General features: G+C 40.4%; 1 protein-coding gene across 1 annotated transcript in view; it reads left to right on the top strand.

Annotated features, from left to right (window-relative positions):
* mfrn (mitoferrin) overlaps positions 1-12358 on the top strand; it is an 84923-nt gene that overhangs the window by 28170 nt on the left and 44395 nt on the right. The window contains exon 3 of the mRNA XM_067142907.2: positions 2373-2429. Within this exon, the coding sequence (XP_066999008.1) occupies positions 2373-2429 (57 nt within the window). The remainder of the gene's footprint in view (positions 1-2372; positions 2430-12358) is intronic.

Below are 12358 nucleotides of genomic sequence, written 5' to 3'. Positions count from 1 at the left end.
GTTCAGGGTATTCTTACCTGCCCACATTTATATTTCACCGAGCTCGATAGCTGCAGTCGCGTAAGTGCAGCCAGTATCCAGTATTCGGGAGATAGTAGGTTCGAACCCCACTGTCGGCAGCCCTGAAAATGGTTTTCCATGGTTTCCCATTTTCACACCAGGCAAATGCTGGGGCTGTACCTTAATTAAGGCCACGGCCACTTCCTTCCCACTCCTAGCCCTTTCCTATCCCATCGTCGCCATAAGACCTATGTGTGTCGGTGCGACGTAAAGCAACTAGCATTTATATTTCACTTCTATCTTGCTTTCTGTGATCAGTTCAGGCTGTACATGTCATTTTTGAAGATGTGACCAAAATAGGCTGCTTTATTGACTTTTTGCAAGGGTTAAGACCAATGACTGTAGTGCAGATAAGTGGGTGATCTCAAACTTTCATCGAACCATCTGTGAAAAATGGTGACTGAAATCTGACGCATTTTTCTGACAGAGGGGAATGAAATGTAAGTAACAAGAAAAAGTATTTCTTTATCACAATCAGGGAACCCCTTGTGGGTGCGGGACACAGACAAAGAATACACCCATGGTATCCCCTGCCTGTTGTAAGAGGCGACTAAAAGGGACGACCAAGGGATGATCGAATTAGAACCATGAGACTACTTGTAATTAGTACCATCACGCAGGGAACACCATGGATCGCTATTACTTGCATGTAGTACCATTATGTTAGGTACAAAATAAATTTGTGATTAGTAGCGACCAGTGTGAGCTTCCGGCTGGGTTTTACAGTACCTGTGATTAGTATCACTATATGAGTGACGCTATGGTTCTGCCTTGCCTATGATTAGTACCCACCATGTTAGGAACACCATGGGATAGTATGAGTCCCTGTGGTTAGTACACTTTTGTGAGGAACACCATAGGTCTGCGTTGCCTGCAAATAGTGCCGCGATGTGAGAAACACCCTAGGTCTGTGTTACATGTGCGCATTACTTTACCTGTGAGTAGTCCCATAATGTGTGGAATACCGCGAGTCTACGCTACTTTTGATTAGTACCTCAACATGACAAATACCATGGTCCTACTTTCCTAGCGATAAGTACCATTATGAGGAGCGGATGACTTGGATTTTGGACCCCTTTAGACTACAAGCATCATTGATTCCGTATTGTGCTTTAGCAGCAGTCCCTTGATCAGTAATACTATTGTTTAATGCTAGTTTCTGGGAATGTGGGGCATTGCAGGTCGGATCCACTGATTGTTTCAAATTCATCCATTCATTCTTCATCTTCACGTTTTGAATTCTGGTCATTGAAGGAGTTTGGACTTTTAAATTGTCATTATATTTTGTACCATTAGGGGCCAATGACCTAGATGTTAGGGCCGTTTAAACAACAATCATCATCATCAATAATCAGGGAAATCTCTTGCATGCACACTCATCCACTCTTTCAGTCAATCTTTGAATTATGGCACAGCTTGGGCATTCTCCTGATTTGAGTTAAGTCGATCTATTTGGTTTTCTAGTTCTCCACTACCGAGCTCGATAGCTGCAGTCGCTTAAGTGCGGCCAGTATCCAGTATTCGGGAGATAGTAGGTTCGAACCCCACTGTCGGCAGCCCTGAAAATGGTTTTCCGTGGTTTCCCATTTTAACACCAGGCAAATGCTGGGGCTGTACCTTAACTAAGGCCACGGCCGCTTCCTTCCCACTCCTATCCCTTTCCTGTCCCATTGTCGCCATAAGACCTATCTGTGTCGGTGCGACGTAAAGCAAGTAGCAAAAAAAAAAAAAAAAAAAAAAAGTTCTCCACTGGGCCATATATTAGACTGCTCAGATATAGAAGGAAATCCATAATCTTTTCCAGTATGCAAACAGAATTTGGGTACTTTGAACCTTTTTGCTCAGATTGATGAGAATTTGTCATGCTTTCTCTGGAATAGGATGGACCTGTTGTCCCTTCTTCAAAATCAGAGTTTGGTATTAATTAATAATGGCTACTCTTCTGTACATATGAGTTATTCTATCAGAAAATAAATAGGGTGGTGATAGACTTCTGTTCGAGTAGTTGATCCACCTCCCTTGAAAAGAAACCATTGAAGCCTACAGGGAATTTCTAAATGCTTTACCCATAGACAGAAGTATTTTAGACGAGTTGTAGAATAAGTTGTTGTTTTTCTCTGTGTTGTCCAAAAATATTTTATCGTATTAATTTTGTCCTTTTAAGACATTATTAGTCTCTGAATCATTCCTTTCAAATCAAATACTGTATAGAGATCTGTATTATAAAGTTTAAGTTTTATGTAGTGATTAAGGCTTTTTCCCTCCATCTGTGTTATTCCTTGTGTTCAAGGATACCATTTTTGTCTTTTCAGGTGTGTCAGGATGTGTGGCAACATTGTTACATGATGGTGTTATGAACCCTGCTGAAGGTAAGATTCCTTCTGGAAATGGAGGCTATTGAACTCAAACAATGTGTGACTACTATATGTAGCTGCCATTTTCGTAGGACATTATTATAAAAAATGAAAAGTGTCTTATAGGTCCCACTTTAAACATTCCGTAATGCTTCAAGTTTGTAATTCTTAAGGAAATGACCCTTATTTTGATTTTACCATGGACTTGGACTTTTGAATTTCATTCCTAGCAATTTTTATTAACAACTATTTTGTTAACTCCTTTGATTGATATATGTTTTGAAAAAAAACTACATTTGTGAATGATACTGATTGTGTGAGCTGTAATTAGTTTTCTAGAGTTTGGGAAGTTTGGATCAGTTCATTGTCAGATGAAGTATTTTGCTTACAAGTTTGTTACTCTTTTAGAATTTGTGTATTTTGAGTAATGCTTGTCAGAGAGAGAGAGAGAAAAGTTTACATAGAAATTTGTCTTTTAAATTGGCTTCCAGTGTTCATTCTCTATTCTGTTTAACCATATAATTTTTAAAAATGTATTTTTGATCATGTCTGAAGGCATTTCTGCCCCTAGAACAGTTATTTAGTCAACATGCATGTATATTGTGACCAACACAAGAATTGTCTGTGTATTAAACTGGTAATTTATTCACATTTAATACCAGACATTCTAGATGCAGCTGGACTGAGTGACTCGGACTTGGTAGGTTCGATCCTCGCTCAGTCTGGTGGTATTTGAAGGTACTCAGATACGTCGGCGTCATGTTGGTAGATTTACTGGCATGTAAAAAAACTCCTGTGGGACAAAATGCCGGCACCTAAGTATCTCCAAAATCCATCAAAAGTAGTTAGTGGGACGTAAAAACAATAACATTATTCTAATGTTGCCATTGATGCTTTTACGGCCCGTACTTATAGACATTATACTGTATAGACTTTTGGGCTTATAGCCTTGTCAAGGTGAAATTCTTTGCGTTTCACAGAGAACTGTGCTCTGCATCATCAGAAGAAAATTTCGACTGTCCACGAGAAAGGCTTCCTAAACAATGATATTTTTGGAATTAGATGTTATAATATAAGTGGAAATGGTATGTTCATTCATCACCAGATGGCTCCCCAGACGTGGCACAGCGCTAGCACTCGAAGCGGAAGCTGACTGAACCATCAGAATCCATCTAAGAGGGTCCCATTGTGAGCAACTGCAACGTGACCTCGAAAATGTTGTGAGATGGACAGCAGGCAATGGTATGTTGATAAACGGGGTTAAAAGTCAGGTTGTGAGTTTCACAAATAGGAAAAGTCCTCTCAGTTTTAATTACTGCGTTGATGGGGTGAAAGTTCCTTTTGGGGATCATTGTAGGTATCTGGGTGTTAATATAAGGAAAGATCTTCATTGGGGTAATCACATAAATGGGATTGTAAATAAAAGGTACAGATCTCTGCACATGGTTATGAGGGTGTTTAGGGGTTGTAGTAAGGATGTAAAGGAGAGGGCATATAAGTCTCTGGTAAGACCCCAACTAGAGTATGGTTCCAGTGTATGGGACCCTCACCAGGATTACCTGATTCAAGAACTGGAAAAATCCAAAGAAAAGCAGCTCGATTTGTTCTGGGTGATTTCCCGACAAAAGAGTAGCGTTACAAAAATGTTGCAAAGTTTGGGTTGGGAAGAATTGAGAGAATGAAGAAGAGCTGCTCGACTAAGTGGTATGTTCCGAGCTGTCAGCGGAGAGATGGCGTGGAATGACATTAGTAGACGAATAAATTTGAGTGGCGTTTATAAAAGTAGGAAAGATCACAATATGAAGATAAAGTTGGAATTCAAGAGGACAAACTGGGGCAAATATTCATTTATAGGAAGGGGAGTTAGGGATTGGAATAACTTACCAAAGGAGACGTTCAATAAATTTCCAATTTCTTTGAAATCATTTAGGAAAAGGCTAGGAAAGCAACAGATAGGGAATCTGCCACCTGGGCGACTGCCCTAAATGCAGATCGGTATTCATTCATTCACCCATAACATGTGTGCGTAACATATGACATTTACAGGTGTATGACAATGACACAAGCCTGGAATGAAACATCTGGCGATGAGGAACGTGCGAATTTGGAAAACACCGAGACAAAATAACAATAGGGAAGGGAACGACCTACGTAAATCCTTAATGGCTTGTGACTAGGTATTAATTGATAGCCATTGTCTCTGTTGAAATTGTTAGAATTTCTACGTATTTCCACAGCTTTCTGTATAATCCTGGACATGTAGTATCTAGTGTGGGTAAGAGCTCGAGTATCTTGGAACATGACATCATGACCCGACGATAGAGCGTGCTCAGCTATTGCTGATTTGTCTGGCTGATTGAGACGAATATTACGTTCGTGTTCCTTGATACGGGTACCAATGGACCAGCATGTTTGGCCGATGTATACCTTACCGCAAGTACAGGGAATTTCGTATACCCCAGGATGTAAACGTGGAGACAATTTGTCCTTGGTTTTACTCAGACTGTGAGCAATTTTAGTGGCGGTGCCAAACACGGTTTTTATATTATGTTTGCGGAGGACCTTGGCAATTTGATGTGTGGTGGTGTGAATGTAAGGCAAGTAGGCAATTCCCTTCACTTCTTCCTTCTGTGAGCTTTGCTTGGTCGTTTCTCTGGGATGCAGGGCTCCATGAATCTGCAAATCACTGTAACCATTACCCTTGAATGTGACTTTGAGCGTGTACATCTCCACCTGGATGTTTGATGGTTCACAAATTTGTGTCGCCCTCTTGGCGAGTGTCGTGAGAATGCCTTGTTTTTGTGCTGGATGGTGGTGAGAATCTGTATGAAGATAGCGATTTGTGTGGGTAAGCTTACGATAGATGGTATGTCCTAAGGAGCCGTCCGGTTTCTTTCTTACTAGAACATCCAGAAAAGGAAGGCATCCGTCCGACTCCATCTTGATAGTGAATTTAATTGAAGGGTGTTGCTGATTTAGGTGGTTTAGAAATAAATAAATTTTCTCAGGACTTTCTGTCCAGACCACAAATGCATCGTCAACATACCTCCACCATATCATAGGTTTGACGGGCACCGAAGCAATAGCCTCCTTCTCAAAATGGTCCATAAAGAAATTAGCCACTACGGGCGAAAGTGGACTTCTCATACCCACTCTGTTCGTCTGTTCGTAAAAATTTCCACCCCACAAGAAATAGCTGGAAGTCGTGCAGTGGTAAAATAGCTTAGTATGTCCTCAGCGAACAGGTGTGCAATGAGAGACATGACCGAGTCAGTCGGCACTTTAGTGAACAAGGACTACACATCGAAACTCACCAAAAGTGCATTAGGTCAAAGGGTTATGGTTGACAGCTAGTTGACGAAATACCGAGAGTCTCTGACGTGTAATTCTGTACGTCCTATGTGTGGCTGAAGCAATTTGCTTAGATATTTAGCCAGAGCATACGTAGGTGAACCTATCACACTAACAATAGGTCTGAGGGGAACATATTTTTTATGGATCTTACACAGTCCATATGATCTAGGTGGCACTGCATCCCCCTGGGACAGATGTTTAGCCTCCTCTTTTGGAATTGAAGATTGCCTTAAGAGCTTCACAGTGGCGTTGGACACACGAGTGGTGGGGTCACGTGAGCTCAGTCTGTAAACAGGCTCTGACAGTATAGCCGAGATCTTATTCTTATACTCGTCACTGTCCATAACCACTGTCGCATTACCCTTATAAGCTGAGAGAATGGTCAGTTCAGAATCATCTCTAAGTTCCTTCAGAGCTCACCTTTCACCTCTTGTTAAATTGGGCGCGGGTACAACAGGGGACCTTATGAGTCTCACACATTTCTGTCTTAACTCCTCAGCCTCATCCATAGGTAGTTTGTGGATGGCTGCCTCAACGGAAGTAGTTAATTCCTCAGGGGGAATTTTAGAGGGAGCGACAGCGAAATTAAGACCCCTAGCTAGAATTGCCGTTTGGTTCTCGTCCAAGGATTTCTTGGAAAGATTGACGACAGTTTTACTAGCATCTGGGTTCGTGCGAGAGACCGTCTGTTTCTGAGCTAGTCGGATGAACTTCGATTTCTGTCTGAATGACACCTGGTTGAATTTTGGTTCAGCCTGTATAGCAGTAATGCGATCGAAAGTCAACCACAATTCGTGCAAGAGAGTGTTGCTTAACAGCAGGTGTAAACGAAACAACTCTCAGGAGACTGAGTCCACTTCCCTACGAGTGTAATGCACTCTCTCGATCACAACAGCCTTGTGATATAGATGTTGATTCCCATACGGAATCTGAAATATTTGTCCTGAATGAGTAAATTTATAATACCAATATAAATGGTCCGTTATTGGACATTATAAATTTTCCAGCTAACTCATTCTTGGTTGCCAGCGTTTCGCCCTCGTGTGCTAGGGTGGGCTCATCAGTTGGTACCTACCACCCTAGCACACGAGGGCGAAACGCTGGCAACCAAGAATGAGTTAGCTGGAAAATTTATAATGTCCAATAACGGACCATTTATATTGGTATTATCACAACAGCCTTGTTAGCGCATTGATATATTCTCCTGGCCTTCGGTGTATTTAACATGTGCTTCAGCTTCACACAGTTGGGAATGATGTGGTCCCTGCATCTCAGTAGAAAGCACAAAGAAGATGCACTGAGCAACTCAGCTATGTGGTTTGGGTCACGTAGGTTATGAGATGGGAGATAGTGGGTTCGTACCCTACTGTCTGCAGCCCTGAAGGTAGTTTTCCATGATTTCCCATTTTCACCCCAGGAAAATGCTGGGTCTGTACGTTAATCAGGGTCACGGTTGCTTCTTTCCTAGTCCTAGCCGTCTCATATCCCGTAATTGCTGTAAGACCCAACAGAGTGGGTGCAATATAAAACCAATAGTAAAAGAAAACAATCTAGATGCACATTCGTTAAATTCAGTGTAGCACTCTTCGGTTTTGGATACAGCTGCTCACTTGACCTCGTGGAGTTCATGATTGGACCTTGGAGGAGTGGCATTATATATTGTGGTTCAGTGTATCATTGAACTAGTTTTAGAACAAATGATAGGGATGTATGTGGTGTAACTCTCACGAGGCTTTGAACCCCATTTGTCAACAGGGCATGATATTTAAAGAAAGTCAGATAGCTCAGTCATAAGAGTGTTTTTCCCCAGTGTGACTTAGGCTCATCAGTTGGAAACCACACCTCTCCAGACAGTGGTCAGTTGGTATATCGTTGAGCTATGATTGAGCTACATGAATTTATTTAGCCTAATGTTCTCAATCAGAAGCAATAGATTAAAGTTTCCTTATGCATTGCTTGATGACTATCTGCAGCCCTTCGTGGACCCGTGTGTCATGTATGGGATATTCTGTTTGGATAGTCTGGCGCCATGGCTAATTGGTTAGGCTGCTAGCCTTTGGTCGCAGGAGTCCTGGGTTCGATTCCAGGCAGGGTCAGGAATTTTAACCATAATTGGTTAATTTTGCTGGCACAGGGGCTGGGTGTGTGTGTCGCCTTCATCATCATTTTCATCCTCATCATGATGCGCAGGTCACCTACGGGCGTCAAATCGAAAGACCTGCATCTAGCGAGCCGAACTTGTCCTCGGACACTCCCGGCACTAAAAGCCATACGTCATTTCATTTCTAGTTGGATAGTGCTTTGTTTTGGGCCACAGTATTCAGAGCTTCTTTAAGGAACTTTCTGGACAGTTCTGATTAATAGTGTTACAACTGTATTCATCTAACATGAGCCTGCTCAAGTTTCGGTAGGTTGTTGTGTAGAGCTCCAGTTATGGCTGAAGTACTGCACCTACAAATAACAGGGCTTTGCTGGCAGTTGTCGAAATTCAAAATGTGTCTGATGAGTAGGCATTGTATCATTTTTGTTACATGTAGGAATCCAGTCCCTGAAAGATGATGATGATGATGATGATGATGATGATGATGATGATGATGATGATGATGATGCTTGTTTAAAGGGCCTAACATCTAGGTCATCGGCCCCCAGTCCCTTAAAGCAGGATGAAGTGGAGATAATTTAAAAAATTCTCTGCATTGAAGTGGAAAGTATATTCTATAACAAGAGAGAAAGTTTAATTTATATGCTCTAAAATTTGCATGCAACGACATTGCAAACTTTGTTAAAATATGCACATACAGTATTTCTATAGCACATGACTTACCACATCTTTTTTTTTTTTTTTTTTACATTGTCACAAACAAATAACTGTATTACACTTCTCAGCAGCCAGAATTTCTGCTGCCAATATAATTCCACAGACAATATGCCTCATTATTCTCTTTAAGTCTTTATTCGACTGTTCAGTCAAGAACTGTATGTACATGTATAGGTGAGGGTGATTAAGTGTAGTTCTTTGTTTTCATTACAACCAATATGAATATTAATTGCTGCCAGTGAATCGTATGAAGTACAGTTGACTGTATGAAGGTTTATTTAAAAAAAGATAAGTGATAACAAATTGGGAATATACCTGTATTTTTTGCTCCTGAATTTTAAAACTGTATGGTTATTCTTTTTTGTGGCCAGAGAAGAAGTGAATTTTGTTACAAAGGAAGCCATACTTTCAGTGTCCAACAAAGAGTACCTAGCAAGGAGAGAGGAAGCACTACTGGAGCACTTTATTAAGATAAGTTCTAACTTGCAAGTAGTAAAGGGTATTAACAGAATTGAAACATAAATGTTTCTACATTTCTAAAATAATATTCATCAATAAAAAGAAAAAAAAGGCTAATGTGATTTGATAGAATCTGCTGATATTCTTTCAAGAGCAAATCATTTCAGTTTATAATTAGGGTTCAACAGACTGAAAAACTTCAGAGCTGCTTTGCATGAAAGAGGTGAATGACACCACACTATTGTATTTCTGAATGTTTTGGACAAAATTAATGCTGTTGAAGAAGTACAGTAATTCTTTGTTCTGTATTTACGTGCCATTCTGGAAGGGGAATTAGGCTGTTACAGCAACTGGAATTGAAATAACCATTTGCTGCCTCATTAGTGGAATGCAAGGCATGCAATGGGCATACAGAATATTCATAGCACCCAAACGATGCTAAAAAATTGTAGATTCTTCCAAAAAAAAAAAAAAAAAAAGGATTTCTGAAAAACAGTCAGTGTATGATGTATCTGCCTTTCAACGTCTGTGCACGAGATTCCTACATTCAGATTCATTATGAAGAATATGGCTATGTTTTTCTGGTCTTCCTCACATAACACTACTCATCATAGGTAATGTAGACTGAACCCAGCTCTGTTTGAATTCCCTGGACGTGGAATGTCTTGAGGCATCCACCCAGCCAGTGAATTGAAAATCAGAAGTTTTAACTCCTTTGCTGACCCTGTGGTCTAGGGGTGGAGGCCTTGGGTTTGATTCACGGCCAGATCAGGTGGTTTTTCCTTGAATCTGAGTGCTGGTTTGGGTTCAATTCAAACCATGTGAGAATGATAATTGAGGAGTCTGATGATGAAATTGCAGCCCCAGTGTAAATCAAGACAGGAGTTATGCAACGAGATGGACTGTCACCTCTACTCTTAAACTGTGTCCTTGAAAACGTCATCCGGGAGGGGCACAAATATTTGAATAATCAAGGAGTTCAAATCAAAGTTAGGCTAGGGTGCAAAAGGCAAAATGTTTATGTTGACTGCCTAGCCTTTGCAGATGATCTTGCAATTTTTTTACGATTCCTTAAACACAGCCATGAAACAGGATTTTCAGCTTAAAACACAAGCAGTGAAGGCAGGCCTATAGATCTCTTTTGAGAAAACAAATTTTTTAACTAATATCAAGCTGGCACCCAAAGAGCTTACAATGGGATAAGACAAAATGATATGTGTAGATAAGTTCAAGTGTCTGGGAGAACTGATAACACCAAACTTGTCAGAGTTACGGATGAACAAAATGAAAATGGCTTACCATTTAACCAAAGGCATCTACAACAAAAGGTCCATATCTTTCAAAGCAAAGCTGAGGAATTACTGCAGTGTCGTCCATCCAGAGATCATAAACACTTCAGAATGTCTTGCAATGAACAAGAAAGGCCTGATCGAGAAAATGGAGGCCAAAGAAAGGAAGATTTTGAGAAAGATCTTAGGTCCCGTCAAAGACAATAGGGAGTATAGAAGACGGCATAATGACTAACTATACACCCATGTATGCACGTAGAGAAGATTACCGATACCATCCAGAAAAGAAAAATTATCTTTTATGGGCATGTGACATGAATGCACCCAATAAAACTGACCAACAGCATCATTACCTTCTTTCAGCAGAAGAAAACCAAAGGGGCTTGGTTCACTGAGGTAAATGGAGACCTTGAAGAAGTGGGTATTGCACATAATGACAATCAGGAGCATGTCCCACTTAAGAAGAAACTTCAAGCGTCCCAGGGTTTCCGAGACGAGCCAAAATTAAAAATTTGAAAGGCATGGATGCTGAAGAGGAAAGAACGGCACTGTGAATGCATGGGGAAGCACTGGACAGACATCAAAGTCAGAAGTAACCAGTTGAAATGATGTGGTCCAAAGTTGGCCAATACGACATGAATGAATGAATGATGATGAAAATAATAATACTATAATAATCGTATGGTCTGAGATATCATATGCAAGAATTTTAATTTGATGCCATCTAGCTGCCTGCTCATCAATTTTGGCATTCCATTTTACTCTAGGCCTACTAGATGGCAGAGCACACCAAATCTCTCTTAGACATCTATGGCTGAGTTTTTAATGAAGTTTGTTTGGTGAATACAGTCACCAAAGATCTTTTACATGCTGACATACAATATGGAGTGTCTGATGGACTTCTTTTTGCTCTTCAAGAATTAGACTACCTTTGCCAGATTTAAACGTGCTATCATGGGATCCAGAGGGTGACACTCTTACTATTGATCCCCAAAGGGCCTCATTGTAGAAATCCAAGAATAATTGCCAAGAGGATTCATCGCGCTAACCATGCATAGCCTTGTAACCTGTAGACCTTCAAGCTGAGCAACGGCTGCTTGGCATGCCAAGGCCCATTAGGGCTGTTTTGCTATCAGTATATACAATTCTGTACTAGTTAGTAAAATAAAATGCATCTACCTAAAAAGGTAGTTAGTGGGACATAAAACCAATATTCTTCTTCTTTCTTTCTTTCTTTCTTTCTTTCTTTCTTTCCTTCTTTCTTTCTTTCTTTCTTTCTTCTTCTTTTGAGATCACATTCAATCACTTTAATCAACCCCTTGGTTTGTCGATTTCTTGGTAAGAAATGTCCGAGCCTTGCGGTCCTCCCAGTACTTCTTCATACGTGTTGATATTCTTGCCCTTTCTTGTGTAGAGAATATTCTAGGTGAGATTTTCTAGCCTTTGCAGATGATCTTGCATTCTTTTTCCAATTCCTTAAACACAGCTATGGAACAGGATTTTCATCTTAAAACACAAGCAGCGAAGGCAGGCCAACAGATCTCTTTGGAGAAAACAGATTTTTTAACTAATATCAAGTTGGCACCCGAAGAGCTCACAGTGGGACAAGACAAAATTATATGTCTGGGAGAACTGATAACACCAAACTTGTCAGAGTTATAGATGAACAAAATGGAAATATGACTTTCCACTTTCTACTCACAAAACCAATATTATTATTATTATTATTTTAAAATCTTTTAATAATATTATTTGCTTTACACCCCACTAACTAATTTTTTATGATTTTCGGAAACGCCGAGGTGCCAGATTTTAGTCCCGCAGGAGTTCTTTTATGTGTCAGTAAATCTACCGACATGAGGCTGACTTATTTGAGCACCTTCAAATACCACCGGACTGAGTCAGGATCGAACCTGTCAAGTTGTGGTCAGAAGGTCAATGCCTCAACCGTCTGAGCCACTCAGACTGGCAAAATAATCTTTTGAACTGATATTAAAATTTAAAGCCTCCATGGCTCAGACGGC

Source organism: Anabrus simplex, chromosome 3, assembly GCF_040414725.1.
Source record: "Anabrus simplex isolate iqAnaSimp1 chromosome 3, ASM4041472v1, whole genome shotgun sequence".
Taxonomy (NCBI): Eukaryota; Metazoa; Arthropoda; class Insecta; order Orthoptera; family Tettigoniidae; genus Anabrus; species Anabrus simplex.
This window is presented reverse-complemented; position numbering and strand designations above follow the sequence as displayed.